The sequence below is a fragment of the Trachurus trachurus genome (genome assembly GCF_905171665.1).
Source record: "Trachurus trachurus genome assembly, chromosome: 23".
Lineage (NCBI taxonomy): Eukaryota > Metazoa > Chordata > Actinopteri > Carangiformes > Carangidae > Trachurus > Trachurus trachurus.
In genome coordinates this window covers 11,844,553-11,861,867 of record NC_139912.1, presented here as the reverse complement: position 1 = coordinate 11,861,867, position 17,315 = coordinate 11,844,553, and the positions used below count along the sequence as shown (strand labels likewise).

General features: G+C 39.4%; 1 protein-coding gene across 6 annotated transcripts; it reads left to right on the top strand.

The window, feature by feature from the left end:
• The first annotated feature begins 482 nt into the window (after nucleotides 1-482).
• Nucleotides 483-14,415, top strand: cpsf6 (cleavage and polyadenylation specific factor 6). Of its 6 annotated transcripts, none has more exons than XM_083999843.1 (11): nucleotides 483-580; nucleotides 2,709-2,918; nucleotides 3,077-3,180; nucleotides 3,525-3,670; nucleotides 4,082-4,204; nucleotides 5,481-5,588; nucleotides 6,576-7,074; nucleotides 7,283-7,398; nucleotides 7,524-7,677; nucleotides 7,901-8,117; nucleotides 13,982-14,415. In XM_083999843.1, the coding sequence occupies exons 1-10, from the start codon at nucleotides 521-523 to the stop codon at nucleotides 8,103-8,105; spliced, it is 1,725 nt and encodes a 574-aa protein (XP_083855969.1). In that variant the 5' UTR covers nucleotides 483-520; the 3' UTR covers nucleotides 8,106-8,117; nucleotides 13,982-14,415. The 6 variants fall into 6 exon arrangements, with proteins under 6 accessions (XP_083855969.1, XP_083855968.1, XP_083855967.1 ...); XM_083999842.1 differs by having other exon boundaries at nucleotides 4,028-4,204; nucleotides 7,919-8,117; XM_083999841.1 differs by having other exon boundaries at nucleotides 4,028-4,204.
• The last annotated feature ends 2,900 nt before the right edge of the window (nucleotides 14,416-17,315 follow it).

Genomic DNA, 17,315 nt, shown 5'->3' with positions numbered 1-17,315 from the left:
TACTTTATACAGGAAAAATAAATCTGGACTGAAATGTGGAATAAATGTAATTCACTTTTGCAATGTAACACTATTTTACAATGTTTGTCACACATTTAGAAGAAAAGCTTTTCGTTTTAAGGACAGGACCTGCCCATATTACACTTGAATCTACTGTAGGTGGATAAAATATTTAATATTCATTATTCTTTTCAAGGCTTTCAGTCTTACATTAGTTAAAGAATGGTTTTAAAAAAAACCAACATGAATACAAAAATGTACATTTCAACAAATGCTTTTTTAATTAATTATCATTTATTTAAAATATTTTATGACCCATAAATGAAGGGGTGAAAAAAAAATCATATTTAGTCCATTTACTAATAAGTAAAGTAGTACATCATGTTGTGGTTTTTGAGATAAAGGTGTACTATGTTTTGTAGTGAGGGCGGTAGACCAGCAGGGTCTGACTCATTGTTTGCGGCTCACTGGCTGTTGCTCTGTACTGGCGGGCGGAGCGCGAGCGACGGGTCAGTGGAAAATGGCGGACGGTGTGGATCACATCGACATCTACGCTGACGTAGAGGAGGAATTTAACCAGGTATTAAATCCACATTTAGCACATTTCGACATTTCTTTGCTATTTTATACAAATGTGTGTTATAGCTCCTAGTAATTATAACCGAAGAACGGCGTGCTTTGTTGCATTAAACGAGGCTTTCCGCGCACGGGCCCCGCTCTCTCCATGCTGCAAAGCTTTGCAGCCTCGGCTAACGCTACTGTCTCGAAATGTTTGCATTTGAGGTGTTCTTGTCTATTTAAACACACAGGGTATTGCATGAGGTAGGTATTATGATATGTGCATATATGGTTTCTCTTCGGGTTGCATATGAAAATTAAACATCTTTCATTGTTCAGCATTCACAGTATCAGGCCTCGGCATGGCCGCCCAGAAACAAACACAGTGGCGTTAGCTTGCTGGCTATTAGCCACTTTCCGCCTTTTACAACATATCGGCGTTTGTGTTTTAGTTTATTCCAACTTGCTTTAATATTAGAACGAATTTGGATTAAATGCATTTGAATGGGTATAAATTGAAAACAATGTTTGTTTCTGAGACGCGCAAATGATGAATGGATGAACAAGTTGTTAGCTTGGCTGCTAGCTTCGGTTAGCATGTATGTGTTAGCTCGGTAGATGTTTTCCTCTTTCGACACACACGCCCCTTTAGTGTACAACTGGAAGTGGCCTGCTTCAGTCTAACCTTAGATGCAGATTGTGTTGTTTGTTTTCAAGGTTATCTCGATTAAACGATGCCCCACAGTAACATCCAAAACACACAGCTCCATAGTCGCTTTATCTTCCCCCCATTGTGTGTATTGTGGAGACGCATTCAACTGCGCGTCCATTGAGATTTCAAAGTAGCAGCACAGGTGGTCTCTGATTAGCTCCAGCTATGTGAAACGGTTAAATATAAACTCAAAAACGCTTCAATGCTAAAATACGTGTTATGCAGAAATATAATAGGAAAACACGAAGAGTGTGTTTGTCATATGTTTAAAGGGAGTGGTGCGCCTGTAAGCTTATGATAGAAAAGTAAATACAATCTGCTCCTCAGTTTGTTTGGCTCCAGTTTACCCTGACATGACCTGACTATGTGACAATGTCCATGTGCAGAGAGAATCAGCAATGCTGTGAATGCATTTTCGCAACAACAGTAGTTGCTCTTATAACCCGTTCCACATACGTACATACAGGTCAGGTGTGTTCACAGCTTAACACTTATTAACTTTCAGTGTGAGGTGGAGAAGACAATCACGCAGACCTAGTCGACACTTACAGTGGTGGAAAAAAGTTTTCGGACACCCTTAAAATTTTACATAATTCCCTGCCCATGCGGATCAGGATGCATCATTTCTTCCTGAAGAAACCCTTGGACGCCCAGATCTTGGTTTGTCTTCCAAGCTCTTGGTTCGTCTGTGTTTTTTGCAGAGTGTGTCCAACCGCTGAAGGACTGCATCTGCACTTCCTGGCTAAGAATCTGTATCTACTATCTTCAGGCGTGTTTCCTGCGTTAGGTTCCTTGTTTTAGCCATTTTTTGTCTCTGAATAACTTTCAAATGTGCTGGCTAGACATGAAGCACGGCAACAAAAATTGTGTCTTTTAATAAAAAAGCACGGCTTTCACTAGTGGATCACTGGTACCAAAATGACCCAATAGTCAAAATGTCTTATATGGATCCAATCCATTTCTTTTAGTACAGTCACAGCCAAAATACTAAACAAATCTTTAAAAAGTCATTAAAAACTTAAAATTGATTGGTTCCATTAATTTTTTTTTCTTTAGCAAGAGATGACCGCATCTGATCCGCATGTGCAGTAAATTGTGTCAAATTTTAAGGGTGTCCGAAAACCTTTTTATACCACTGTATGCATTGCACAAGAGTGGTACTCGCTGTAATAGATTTTTAATGATTTATAACTGCACATACCACAACATTGTGTGTGCAGTTAAGGTAATTATGTTGCTCATGTGACAAATAACTTTTGCTTGTATTATCTGCAATCCACTGAACACTTGTCCTGGACTGACGGAGTGGCCCAGTGGGTCACGATTAAAAAACACTCTTTGAAAAATAAAGTAAAAAACATTGAATGTGCTGTTTTTTCTCTGCAAAGCTTCCTTGTTATCTTCACTTGTATAAAACTGTTGTTGTAATCCTTTACAGGAATCCGACTACCCAGTTCACGAGCAGATCGACCTTTACGATGACGTAATATCCCCATCAGCCAATAATGGTGATGCTCCAGAAGACCGTGACTACCTGGACACGCTACCTGCGCCAGGTGGCACAGAGGGAGGGAAGAGTGCCCCACCCAACGTGGTTTACACCTACACAGGAAAAAGGATTGCCCTGTACATAGGAAACCTCACATGGGTGGGTAGCACATACATATGCATTGTGGTGTATGTAAATTGTTGGATGTTCTGTACTGTAAAGACCTTTTAAAAGTTTATTTGCAAGTTGTTAGACATTGCATAAGTATGAATCAAGTCACCATGAGTGATGGGAAGATGTTGTCTTCTCTTCTGCAGTGGACGACAGATGAAGATCTGACAGAAGCCATCCGGTCAATAGGCATCACAGATGTGCTGGAGATCAAGTTCTTTGAAAACAGAGCAAATGGGCAGTCAAAGGGGTAAGGTCTTAAATATCTTTGTATCACACGATTGTATTAAATCACATTATAACAATAGCCTCTTGCAACACCCGTATGTTGAATCTTCCATTTTCACGCATGTCTTGAATGCTGCTTTAGTGGAAACAGATGGAAATGCATATGATCTTTGTGTAAATAATGCACTTTAAATCTGAAATGCCACTGGGTCCGTTTAGATCTGATGCGTGAAATTACATTTATAGTTCACTATAAAGGCAACAGTATTTTGGCCTCCACTAAAAGTCAAAGTAATAAGAAATGCCAGATTTTTTTATTTTTTTGCACAGTTGTGATTGTGTATGTCCTCTGCATGTGTGTCCTAGGTTTGCCCTGGTGTGTGTGGGCTCAGAGGCTTCATCCAGGAAGTTAATGGAGCTCTTATCAAAGAGGGAACTCCATGGTCAGAATCCCATTGTCACGCCATGCAACAAACAGTCCCTCAGCCAGTTTGAGATGCAGTCACGCAAAAGTAAGTAGGACACACTTGGCATCTGCATAGTTTAGGATGCACTCAGCAGGAGTTAGGTAAGAGACTTGTCACACTGCTCATTGAGACTAGTCATGTAAAAGCAAGTTCTACATGCTGTGACATATCAGTCTGCTGAAAGTGCACTTACGCTGCTGCAGCAGGAAGGTGAAATATATGGACCTCATGTACAGTCACTTGCACCAGTATTCAGGCCTTCGGGTGCTAACTCAGTCACATAGTTTTAGACCAGGTGCCCACAGCTCCATGTCTGTTAGTACACGCTAAGCACATATATTTCTTAATTTAAATACATTACACATTAAAGGGGAAAGTGAGCAAAGTCTCATTATTTCACAGGTACACAATCTGGTCAGATGTCTGGGGAAGGTAAAGCTGGTCCCCCTGGTGCAGGTCCCCGTGGAGGTTTCCCTATGGGGGGTCGAGGCAGAGGAAGGTTCCCCGGACCCCCTGGCCCTGGAGGGGACCGTTTCCCTGGCCCCGTTGGGCCTGGAGGACCGCCGCCACACTTTCCTGGTTAGTTTGGTAACGGGTGTTTGTGCCAAAAGGGTGGGGACAGTGTCCCTGTCAGTTGAAAGATTATAATTAAGAAGTGCTGACTCAGGAATATGATCAAGTGCAGTAAGGACAGTTTCTTTTATTGCACAATTAATGTTAAACTGATAATATCAAGTAGTTTTGAATTTTAAATAGCCTGAATGTAGGTGTGAATGAGCAGTTCAGCCATTGACGCTCAATGTCAAATGCTTGCTGCCTTCAAAAAATAAAATTTAAAGGACCTTGTTGAATGTTAGATCGCCCCCGCTGTACTGAACAAGGTGAGTTCCTGGCAGAAGAGATGTATGTTTCCTCAGCGCATCTCTTCCTGGTTCTGGAAAGCGAACACAAATTCTATTTCTATTCATAGACAAATCTATTTTCCAGTCTCGGAAGTGGGGGCAGGTTTATGGCTGGATGCTTTGGGAAGACATAACACATTAGCTCACTACAGCATGTGTAATCTAATGTGTATGGATTGGTTTAGTGGGACTCAGAGCTGGCTTGGAGGTTTATGGGTCAGTGGTCTCCTGATTTGTTAAAAGCTGCCCTCCCCTATTATTTTGAATCACATGTTTTTGTTTTCAGGCTTTTGTTATTCATGTGCTGATACTACAATAATAAAGTGCTGCAACATATAGAGATAATTATAAAACCCTAGTGTTACAAGGGACATGAAATAAATAAAATACTGTTCTGTGTCTCTCAGTGCTACTCTGTTAGCACAGTCCAGGCTTCGCTGTTACTCACGCCCGCATGGAACCAAGGCTGGTCTGTCCTAGTGTGTGTTTCTAGTGAGGGCTCTCTATCCCTTCAAATCTCTCCTGGCAGGACTACGTCTTTGCATGTTCCCCCTCCACATCTTGTTTGCTCTTGTTTTGTCCCTCTTCACTTCCAGTTGAACAAATAATCCCTCCTTGGCTGTAATTTGCTGCTCACTGACAATTTCCAACACCATTCCTTGACAAGCAGTTTGCTCAAAGCTTCACTTGGCAAGCTACCAGTTTTCACCCTCTAAAAAATCTTGGATTGGCTGCCTTACACTTCCAATAGGAAAGAATGGGGTTGCAGCTTTTTCTTTTTCCCCCCTTTTTTGTTTTTTTTGCGCATTTGCCCTTCATCCCACTTTTTTTCGCATCTCTTATTTCGCTTAGTGGCTGGTTCCCCATGCTGCTGGGCCGTGAAAGTCCTCCAGTTGGTAGGCAGAGGTTGATGCAGGGAAGAGTTGTGATTGGTTTGCTTTCTTCCCCATTAGGCTCGGGGATGAGACCAGATCTGATTAGGCACCAAGATGGCCCTCTGATGGATATGAATTTCAATCCCTTCCCGCCGGGGGGCAGGAACGGGAGCTGGCGTGGCAGAGGTGAAACACCTCGATTGATCTGGTTGATAATGATCGATCGCCTTCTTATCTTAACCCTTAGCTGCTGAATGGTAGAAAGTGCCTTGAGATAACTACTGTTGAGATTTTGTGCTATACAGATAAAATTGAGTGGAAGTCGTGCTATTGTCACTTTTGTGAGGTTGACTGCCCAAAAACAGCTGAATTTACAAACATCTAAATCATGGCAGTTCGCATCAAATACAGCCTTTAGACAATATAAGTAACTATTGCCTAATATTTCTGTAAGGATGTATAGTTGATCTGTAGGATGTAAATAGTCCCCTTTCAAATTGTTTTTGTAAAAATCTTTCATGCAGTTCTGTGCCAGGTCTAAAACAAAATGTGTCAAAGTTGTGAATCCCTCATTAAGCCCATTGCATCTGATGAATCTATTTGCTAATTGTAGTGTTTATGGTCAAAATAATGTCAAATGCAAGAGCCTGACACTTTGCAGTGTGTAGCCTCGCAGGATGCTTTCTCTAAGTTGTGCTGTCGAAAAAAGAAGTTGGCGTTAAACGCAAGACCTCAGTTAAAAACACAAAGGCCTGCTTGAAACAGTTTGCTATGAGTGTATCTCCATCTGTTTTGTTGCCTTTTGATTTTTCAGCATTATTTTGTGGCCCTTTTTTCTGTTGTTGTTCCCTGTAGCCATGGCTTGCTCTTCTTTGATCTGTCTGTGTCATTGTCCCTGCTTTGAACAATCAGCACCCAAAGTGATCTATATATGAATTAACAGGATAAAACACAGACTTACCAGAGCATCAACAATAATTCGGCTGAATTGACATGAATTTTGTTTTAATGTTGCCAATTACATTACTAAGTACTAAGTTTGTTTCCTATCAGAACACCTGTTTGCCCATCATACTCTAAAAGCTGGGGAGGGCTTAATCTGCTGTAACGTAAGTGAAAGATGAAGAGTTGGTTTCATAAGCATCTGTTTTGTCCCTTGTGCTTCTTTTTTAGGTGGGATGCAGGGTCCCCCACGTCCCCCTCCTGGTCCACCAGGTCCCCCCGGCCCTCCAGGACCTCCACCCCCTGGACAGGGTCTCCCCCCTCCCCTCGCCGGCCCTCCAAATCGTGGCGACAGGCCTCCTCCCCCGGTTCTCTTCCCTGGTCAATTTGGCCAGCCACCAATGGGACCCCTACCCCCAGGCCCCCCTCCCCCAGGCTACGGACCCCCGCCTGGTCCCCCACCTCCTCAGCAGGGTCCACCACCTCCAGGACCCTTCCCTCCTCGGCCACCAGGTCCCATCGGACCGCCCATGGCTTTGGCTCCACCCCCACACATGCCAGGTCCCCCGCCGGGTGGACCGCCACCAGCCCCCCATGTCAACCCCGCGTTCTTCCCCCCACCGGGCAACAACAACATGCCACCCAACGACAGTCGAGGGCCTCCCGGACCAAACGACCCCTACGGACGCCCACCACCATATGAGAGAGGAGACTACGGTCCTGGAGGCCGGTAAGAATGGGTGGAACAAATTTACATAATTTACACAATGATGGCTTCCTATTATGTTATTGGTAACATTGGTGCAAAGTGATGGTTTTTATTATTAAATGCAAGAATTATGGACTTGTTGCATTTAGAGTTAAGAACAGATGGTTGCCTGAGCTTTAACAAAAAAGGCCAAATCAGCATCACATACCTTTTTTTTGTGTTTTTGTAGGGAGATGGAGGCATCACGGACCCCGCTGAGCGAGGCCGAGTTTGAGGAGATCATGAACAGAAACAGAGCCATCTCCTCCAGTGCCATATCCAGGGCTGTGTCTGACGCCAGTGCAGGTAATGCAGAGTAATACACATACAATGTCGAGCCTATAATGAGTGTTCATGTTGTCAACAACATCATAAAAAAAAAACGTACAAATGAATTAAGTTTAATGCAACCTTATGTCTTCTCTTTTAAGCTGATTATGGCAGCGCTATAGAAACTTTGGTGACTGCCATCAGTCTGATTAAGCAGTCCAAAGTGTCAGCAGACGACCGCTGTAAGGTCCTCATCAGTTCCCTGCAGGACTGTCTTCACGGCATCGAGTCAAAAAGCTACGGCTCTGCCTCCAGGTGAGACATTGTTTCAATGCCATTAAGTTAGATAAACTTGATAAATAAATTATCACAGGACTATTTAGAATCAAACACAAAGGAGATTTGAAGCTACATGGACTATTTGCCTCCCTTTGATGTTTGTGCCTGTGTTTTCTTTCACCATGACGTAAATTTTTTCCCAAATGGGAATTGTCCATGTAAGATTTTGTATTTAATTATTTGAAAACCTGGTACACAGCCTACTTGTCTCTGCCAGGCGGGAGCGCTCCAGAGAACGTGACCACAGTCGCTCCAGAGAAAAGAGCCGACGCCACAAGTCCCGCAGTCGCGACAGGCACGAGGACTACTACCGAGAACGCAGCCGGGAGCGGGACCGTCACCGCGAGAGGGACCGGGACAGAGACAGAGAAAGAGAGAGGGAGAGGGAATACCGACACCGCTAGACAGGAAGAGAGGTGGGTGAAACCTTTGGTATTTTTTCGTCTATCTTAAGTTCTTGTCTTCTTCCTCACTGTTTTAATCTTGGACCTTGAGACAGACAAGTTAACTACACTATGAAAGAAGAATACTCATGAAATCATAAGCTACAGTAAATCTTACAACATTGAATGACGTAAGTGCTGATTCAAGTGAAATCTTGAGGAAGGGGACAAATAGAAACCAGGTAAGAAAGAAAAAATACTTTAAATGCACTGTCCCTCGGTTCAGGTAGGTGTAAGGTAAGTCATTTCATTCAAATTTCATAATAAGTGGACTTACTGTGTATAAAAAAATTGTTTAGTACACACTGTTTTCACTTTGCTCAAACGGGTGTATGAGTTTGTCTGTGCTGTGGTTTTTAACCACTATCCCAAAAGAGAAAATATACTGACAGTGATTGAAAATTGATTTTTGTGGATCAGTTGTCTTTTTTTGGTCTACAGGCCTCAGGGGCTGGTTTTAAATGGTTGTACATAATGTAAATAAAGTACAAGACACAAGAACTTGATGCTGTTATGTACTCTATATTTGTTAGGCCATACAAATAAAAGCATCTCTGCAAATTCAAAAACGCAATTCACTCATTAAAAGTGGAATTTGGTTTTTACCAGCAGATATGGCCTGTGGATCAAAAGTTCAAAACTATCAACAATATTTTGGCATTTCCTTTTATGCAAGTCTACAGTTAACTCTTGATTGAAGAATATTGTGAGAGCTCAGGAGCTTTATTGTTACTAGTGAGCTTGTGTTCATGGTTAATGGATTGGCCAGTTTCAGGTGTTCATATTCCCCAGTCAATTTTACAATATTTAGACCCAATTTACTGTTCAGATTTGATTGTATTCTTTAAAAAAAAAAGAAAGAAAAAGGGTAACAATGTTCAATTTGTAAATAGTGGACCAATCTGCTTTTTGTAATGTTTACATATCACTACTATTGTCATGTTTTTAATGAAGGCAACGTTAAAATTGATTTATCAGTGTTGATATCTGATGGTTTTTGGACACAGAACTGTGACGGTGTGATTGTGTCATATTTGCATGACAGTAATATTTCCTGGCATTTTACATTTGTCAAATTGAATGTTTTGTGGCAACTTCTTTACAGTACAGTTATACCTCAATTTAAGATATTGAGGTGAAATGGAAAAAAAAAATACCCATGCCTATGTCCATTTGATATCATGTTTTGTCAACATACTAGACATAGATGTGATGTCCACATGTTGATGCCATTAACACACATAATGTCACTGATTTTTGTAGAAATTTGATGTTCTGATTGATTGATGGCTTTGAATTTGAACTAATCATTAATGATTACAATTGGTTAACATTTCAGATCTGTTGATAATTATATATATTATTTGCAAGAGTAAACTGCTTGTAAACATGGAATAGTAACTTGACAAATCAAACACTTTATTGTGCCCATCAACAAGCCATCATTGCATCTTTGGAGATGAGTTGTTAGATTATTAGATAAAAATTGAAAAGAAACAAAATTTCATCTGTGAGAACTTGTATTTGTAAATATTGAAAGGATACAGTAAATTACAATTCCAATGCAGCAAATTCCTGATTATATACTAATTGTTATTTGACATTTACTTAAAATTTGTAGAGATTCATATGAGTGAGTATTTTGTTTTGTATGTTATTCTCGTGCGTACATTGTAAAATCCCTTTTGGCCTGCAGTGTTAATTTGTCAATGGGAAATCATTCTAGGTCCTTATGAGAAGAGACTATGCAAGTATTATTTAGTATTTGGCTAATAGTATTATGGATGGCTTTTTGGATGCTGAGTCAAGTTATGGATAAGATGTAGGTTAAGAACTGACATGTGCTGCTGTCAAATGATCTGAGCTAAATGTTCTCTCGGGGAAATTGTCTGACACTTGCTGGTGTTTGTATGGATTCTCAGTATTAGGGTTTCACAAATAATTGTGTACTGTGTGGGAAGATGTTTTCTTCCATTGCGTATTTCCAAGTTGAATGACAAAATTCGAGTTCCTATACTATAGCTGGGGAATCACATTCAACTATTTTATAGTTCTGTTGTCCGTCAGTGAGAAAGACTCTGTCTGTGGTGTTGTGTAACCCAGTCCTTATAGAACAGAGCTGATAGATGACAATGAGACCTTCAGTATCTCTGTATAGTTGTGCATCACCCCAAATAATATTTCTCATAATATTAAATGAGCTTTCAGACAGAAATACATTCCCTCCCTGACACTATAATGTCCTAATTTTATTAAATATATGAAAAATGTTCTCTACATAAGAGCTTTAATTCACCTCTGAGCTTTTTCATAAGTGTGTCGGTCATTTCTCTTATTCTGAGAAATATTACCTGGGGTGGTTTTGCTTGTGGAGTTGCTGAACTCTACGATCTTTTGGTATGGGTTTTGCCAACTTTTAAAGTAGTGATTCGCAGTAATCTGTAATGTGATTATAGTGTAGAGTTGTGCTTACTTTAAGTCGTCAGTGCTAGCTGATTTGATCTGAACTCTGTTTCACTGACTTGTCCTTTTTCTATCCAAAGTGTGACTGGAAGTGATGCTTGTGTCCACTGGGAACCTCTTAATAGAAATTTCTAAAAAAAAAAAAAAAAAAGAATTAGAAATATTTTTCTTGTTAACTTTCACAGCACATTATAATATATGACGTAAAGACCTTTTTTTGAGTTTTAATTGAGCACTGCAGTTTCAATGTAAGCTTAGCAATAGCAGCTACTGCAGTCTACTCTTAGCACATGTTGGTTATATCTTTGAGATAAGAGATCCCCAGTGGGTACAAAGCTAAAGAACATTTGGTAATGTGTAGATGCCAAAAATGCATTTGTTGAGTATATTTTGACAAAAATGTATCTTGCAGTATAATGAAAATTGAAATCAAAAGGAAGTGGGCAGTATTCATGTAATGTCCAAATATGTCCATTTTCCACATGACCATGTCCAAAATCCACATTTGAATTCAGTCTGGTATCTCAGCTATTCAGGAAACAGTTGCTTTTATTCCTGATAGTACTATGGGTATTTGTTGTGTCCACAGGTATACTTTAACACTGTTTAATCTGTTCACATGCCATGGGGGAACGCACAGTGTTTGTACCAGGCTTAAATGACTTAAATGCTCTATGCAGGATGATTGCAGGTGTTTGTGCAGTGGATCACAGCTCAAATGTCCTTTTTTTTAGAAACAGGCATAGTTATTTGCTCATGTCAAACCAGGGTCAAACACAGTTTCAGCTCAAAGCTGATTCACCTCCATGCCCATATAAACAACTAGGATGAAAATGAAACTAAACTATGGTTTAGACTTTGAACGTAAAGTTGGGGAACAAGAAATGTTTTAAAAGTTCAGATACAAGGTTATTATGGTCAACAAATATGTAGCTATGTAGTGGTATGCAGTATCGGTTCAATATTTTCTTTAACTTGGAGATGTGCTAATTCATAATTGATACAAAGGTGATACCCAGACATAAACCTGCCACAATGTTCGAGTATAACCTGAAATTTTAAAGAAGCTTTTTAAGTTTTGCAGTTGTGTCGTAGCCAGCTTCAACAGCTGTTTACTCACCAGTCTAGAGCAAACTAATGTAAGTTCAACATCAAAGTTTGTTTCCTCTGCTGAAGTTAGCATGCTAACTGTCTAGCTCCAGCCCAGCAAAACAACAAGATGGTCCGACTGTCTCCCATCTGCTTTATACTTAAGTAGCGCTGCTCTGACGGCTTATTAAAACTGCTGAAGCTCTTGGCAAGACTGGTAAGGAAACTGCTATTAATGCATATGGCATAACACTGGCTAATCTGCAATAACAAAACTTAAAAATGGCTCCTTTAAATGGTAAGTATGTATTGTTAAATGACTGCTGCTTGACCCTGGTTTGGCTATGACCTGCTTCAGTTGTATGCTGTTGGCTCAAATACCGCCACACATTTGAATGTTTTCTATAATGAACAAAGGTTCAGTGATGATATGGCATATTTTGTAATATGACAAACATTTTGGTCAGATATGTACCGGTAGATGTAATTTGACCACTGGCAAAAGTTCAGCCAAGCCCATTCCCATTTGTACTGGATGTCCTAGTAACTTCTGAATGATGGCATGTCGAGCAGTCACTCTGTAGACTACTGTGATGTAAAATATTGTTGTTGTCGGCTTACCTGTCTGTCTAAACCATGTAAAACAAAACCCCTTTCTACAGATAAAACTTCAACCAGTTTAAATATGCATATGAATGTTTGAAGCATGTACTGATTTGATCTGGTTCCTGTAAATGAGGCCATTTCACTAGATACCAGTTCTATTTGGCATTGTTGCATCCTGTTTTCATCAGGGCCCCATAAACTGGATTTTAAAGTCGTAGAAAATCTGACAAATTTGAATCAACTTTTTGTATCAGAATTGTCATTTCACCTTAATTTTTTTACACTTCTGGTAAGAGGGACTTTAAAATGGGCAAGAATGTAATTGGCTCAGTTGATCATTGTAGTTTAATTAAATTTTGCAGCTGCCATTTTCAACTTCGAAAAGATTGCCCATCTTGTGTGGTATACTAAATCACATTGACAATAAGATGAGTTTCTGTCTGTTACATGTCAAGTCCTGAGATACCTTTGACAACCACATGACTGGGTTGTGACGAAGCATTATCTGCTGTCTTGAGTCCGATGCGTGCATTTTTGTAGTTTTATGTTCTGATCTACTGTCCCTTTGCTGTGTTTTACCCCTATATTAATATCCTAAACATACCATGCACTGTTTGTTAAAATGATGGCATTTGACACAGATCGGGAGCACATTGTCATTTTGCTAAGCTAATAAATGGAGAAGGATTTGGGTGGAGTGAAAAGTTTTTAGGTCCTCTTGTTCCTAGCATTTTCATGGGGTTGAAAACTATTCACTGTTCTTGAACTATCTGAATCCATTTTGAGTAGTTTGCAAGACATAAATACCATAGGGGGGGAAAAAAAGACAATTCAAGGTGTAAACATTTAAACAATGGTGCAAATGTTTGTTTGAACAGTGAAAGGTCAGTGGGGAGGAGAAAATTTAATTGCTAAAAGATTAATGTGCAGATACATAGACACTATAGATAATATTTCCAGTGAATGCCCAATACCTGACCCCTTTCCCAGTAAATTTCCTAGTCTGTTCAAAGCTAACAAAACAATGGTACACAATGCACAATTGACCTTGTTAAACCACACTATTAGATATTTTGAACTCGCATTACCTTTATATTTGTACCTACAAACCATTTCCTCATGTGCATCCCTGATTTTATAATTGAGTAAACACTATATACAGCTCTGTAACAATGTCCAACTTCAGTGTCCAAGATAAGTTTCATACATTGACTATAGTATGATTGAACAGTTCAAAATACATTTTTCAGTAACCTTGATAATGTTTTTGGATGTCTTGCTGTGTACGTGCAGATAGATTTCACCTCTTCCTGTTCCAGTTTGCATGTTTCTCTGTCTTTGCCTGGGTTTGGGGACAATACACAGTCAACTGAGAAATGAAGAAGAACAAATGCTAACAATGAACAAAGTTGAATAAGTTTGAGATGGTTGTGTCCGTAACATATATTGATCAACAACCCCTTGTCACTATAAAATGTGTAAAAGTAAAAAAAAAAAAAAAAAGTTCACTTTGGACTAGCTACATCTTTGTGACTCAGAGTGATGGTGAATTGAACCCGGCCCTGGCGTGCACTTTGTATGTGTAGTACAGGGGTTTATTGGTGGGTGGATGGGGGTGGGGTGTTCTCTGTTCGGCTGCCTCGAAACCAAACTCCACCCTTCGTTTTGACACCTTTCAGCTCACGCGGATCAAGGATGGATGGAAGGAAAAGGAGGAACGCTTTCAGTGCACCACCACTACCACCACCACCAACTCCTCCTCCCCACCCTGCATGACCGGACAGGACAACAACCACCACCTCTTCCTCCACCCCTCCATCTCTCTTCTCCTCTCCTTCTCCACCCATCCTTCTCTCTGTCTGTTCATCTTGTCTGCCTGACTAAGAGCAGTGGATGGAAGACCCAGACATGTGTAAGGCTATGTTATCCAAACACCTATACTCATGGTAACTAAAGATGAAAGAAAAGAAACTTTCCAAACAGCTCTTTTATTTTTATGATGTTTTATTTGACATGAAGATGAGTATGTGTGATGCTTTGCAAAGAAACAATAAAACGGCCCGCACAACCCCCACCCCACCCCACCCCCAACGTCCCAAATAGAAAACACAAACATTACAGCCTATTTGTTTTTTTTGTTTTGTTTCTTTTCTTTGCCCGCTGTACTGTGTACATTCAGTTTAGAGATCCGTTTTTATAGGGTACATGTTTGATGTTTTCTCCCCACCTCCTGCTCATTCTCATTTATTCTTTTCATGGTTAGTATGTTTGTAAATGTCTCTGCTTTTGATTAAAAACTAGATGGTGTTGTAATAAAAAATGTTTACTGAGGTACACTCTGCATTTGGTGAATTCCTCTACATGTTTGGCTCATTTATATTAAATGTACATTTCGGAGTGCTAAAATGTTTTTCATATTGAATTTTTCTACTCTTGGTTATGCGTTTAGCTGTCTGCGTCAATGGCTTTATTCCTTTATTTTTGCTTTTTTTTTTTTTTTTTTTTTACCTCATATGGACACATTTTTACCAGGTAAGAGAATTGAAAAAAAATGCACTGTTTTGCAAAATGCTCTGATTGATGGATGGGTTGTATAAACAATATAATCTTTTGGACAGTTGGTCTGTTCATGAAACTTTTTAAGCAATTTCAGATAAACCAGGGGGAAAAAAACAGACATAATGTTCACAAAATGGTGTCTGATGTTTGTATGTGTATTCGCAGTGAAATGCTATCACAACATAGCCAAACCAAAATGTCTTTGAAGTCTGTTGTTTTCTTAATGTGAGTTGCATTCGTTATTACGCTTAATTAATTTTCATTTAAGCAGGCATTGTAGTTAACGCTTAAAATGACGATTTCAAGCTAACGTTACTTCATACATTTTTGTTAATTCAACACCCAAACACAAAAGCTAAATTCAGTTCCAATGCTTCTTCAAGCACTGCAGCACCAGCGTTGTGATAATATGCAGTGCAACACATCTTTTACTCCACCACCCATCATGGTCATGTCTGTCATTTTTGTTGAACTAGGCTATGACTGTAAACACTTTGTGAGAACAAGCTTTTAGATTGTAATGTTGAATATAATGGGTTTAGCTAATGTGCACTGAGTTACATGTATGTTTTTGTTTCTTTTTGGTTGTTTTTGTTTTGTTTTTTCTACTGTCTCAGATCAAAGTCTTCACTGGTAAAACTATTAGGCCTAGCTGTCCTGAAATTTATATCTGATCTTGAAACATCAGTCCTGACAGGTTTTTAAAAATTTCAGTAAATAAAAATGTAAAAATACTGTGAAGGTTTGCAACAACAGTGTTTTATCAGGGGTGCCATATTGCCGTTTGTTTCATTTGTTCCAAAATAATGGACTATGGACATAGTCACTAACACTGATTTTGCTGAGACAGCAAACGGGACTTAAGCTGGTTTGTCCACGGTGCCTCAATTTACTGTTTATAGTGGGAAAATCCCTTTTTGAGTTATTTTTCCTTTGTCTTATTGGAGCCTGTTTTACTTTTAAAGGTGAATATTTTGTACCCTCCATGCTGGTTCAAATCCCATTGACCATATCCAAAGGTATTTGATGTAAAAATTGTGGATTCCAACTTTTATCTAGAGAGATATTTGATGTAAATATATTTATATATGATTCTCTCAAAATCCAAACCTTATTTTTATAACTATCAATTTAAAAGAATGTGTTCTACCATGAGGATAAAAATTATTGGCAATCAATGTAGAGAAAGTGGGACAATTAAAGGGATGCCAGTGTTCTCAATTTCTCACAAATGTTTGAACACCTACATACCCGTTTAATCTTGTTGTTTACTCGGTCTTTTGGGCCTGTGTGTGTACACAGATAATGCTTCTCTCCACAGCACTGAAGGTAAGTGTTTTCTGGTTTACATGAACTACAGAAGAAGAAATTGGTCCAGTCCAGAGAATGTCTGGCCAGTTCTGCTGCATCGAGCCGGGCCAACACTTTACCTCATACAGTATATTAGAAAGTAGCCTATCTTTCTTGTGTTTGTCTAGTTTATCTCAGTATTTCACTGGAATAGTCTAATACCATCAGTTTTCATTAGTCATTAACAGACCTTGCTACTTTTTATCTGTCTGGAGTAGACCTAAGAAGCTTTGAAAGGTGAGTGTGATCTCCAAACTATAGCCAACTGTGGAGTGTAACATGGAGGAACAACTTAGTAATTGGTAATTTAAAGAGCAGTCCTCAGTATGATGAGACAGACTTGCCCAGCAGAGTGACTCCAGTCAACTTGTTACTTAAATGAGTTTATTACGTTGAGTTTTATTGATGCAGACAATTCTGGTTAATTTATACAAGCAGCTGCTAGTAATGTCACAGTCTTATTACAACTTACAGATTTGTTTTCAGGAAAAGGACTCATTGTTGCTGAAATAATCAAATGGCTGTTGGTCTAAATAAAACTTTTTTAAATTTAAGTTGGTTTGGTGGCTTTCCTTTGAACATAAACTGTCCTAAGTGGTAGATATTAATTAAAGATGATGATGAAGATTTAATTTAATTATATATAAATGAAATTTTAATGGTTTGGACCACAAGTTGAGCTCTAGGCTTCCAGAGCAGAAAACATTTTTATGAAATGTTTTGACAATTTATTTGGTCGAAGTATCAAGTATCTTGGATAAAATTTGATTTAGCCTATGCCAAATAGACTTGTAGAAAAAGAGAGAGAGAGAAAGATCGGCTATTGAGATGTATGTTTAAAAGGCTTTTGGTGTGCCCGCAGCTCAATCAAATTAAAGAAAAGCGTGTATTAAATGAAACTTAAGAGGATATAATAATGTTGGTGAATTACTTTGTAGTATTAACAAACAAAACGAAAGCTAAAACAAGTAGGCTACATTTCAATACTTGAGAGAGTATCATTGGCTGGCGGCCGACGTTGCTTCCATCGCCCGGAACCTTTGTGTCTCCACCACAGTCCCGTCGGACACCTAAACACGTTACACTTGCAACTTCCGGCGCTTG

Bases quoted from the DNA above. Each gene is read 5' to 3' on its own strand.
- cpsf6 (XM_083999841.1), top strand. From the start codon at position 521: ATGGCGGACGGTGTGGATCACATCGACATCTACGCTGACGTAGAGGAG. The intron at 3,181-3,524 runs GTAAGGTCTTAA...TGTGTGTCCTAG, and splicing joins GCAAATGGGCAGTCAAAGGG to GTTTGCCCTGGTGTGTGTGG. The intron at 7,399-7,523 runs GTAATGCAGAGT...TTCTCTTTTAAG, and splicing joins TGTGTCTGACGCCAGTGCAG to CTGATTATGGCAGCGCTATA.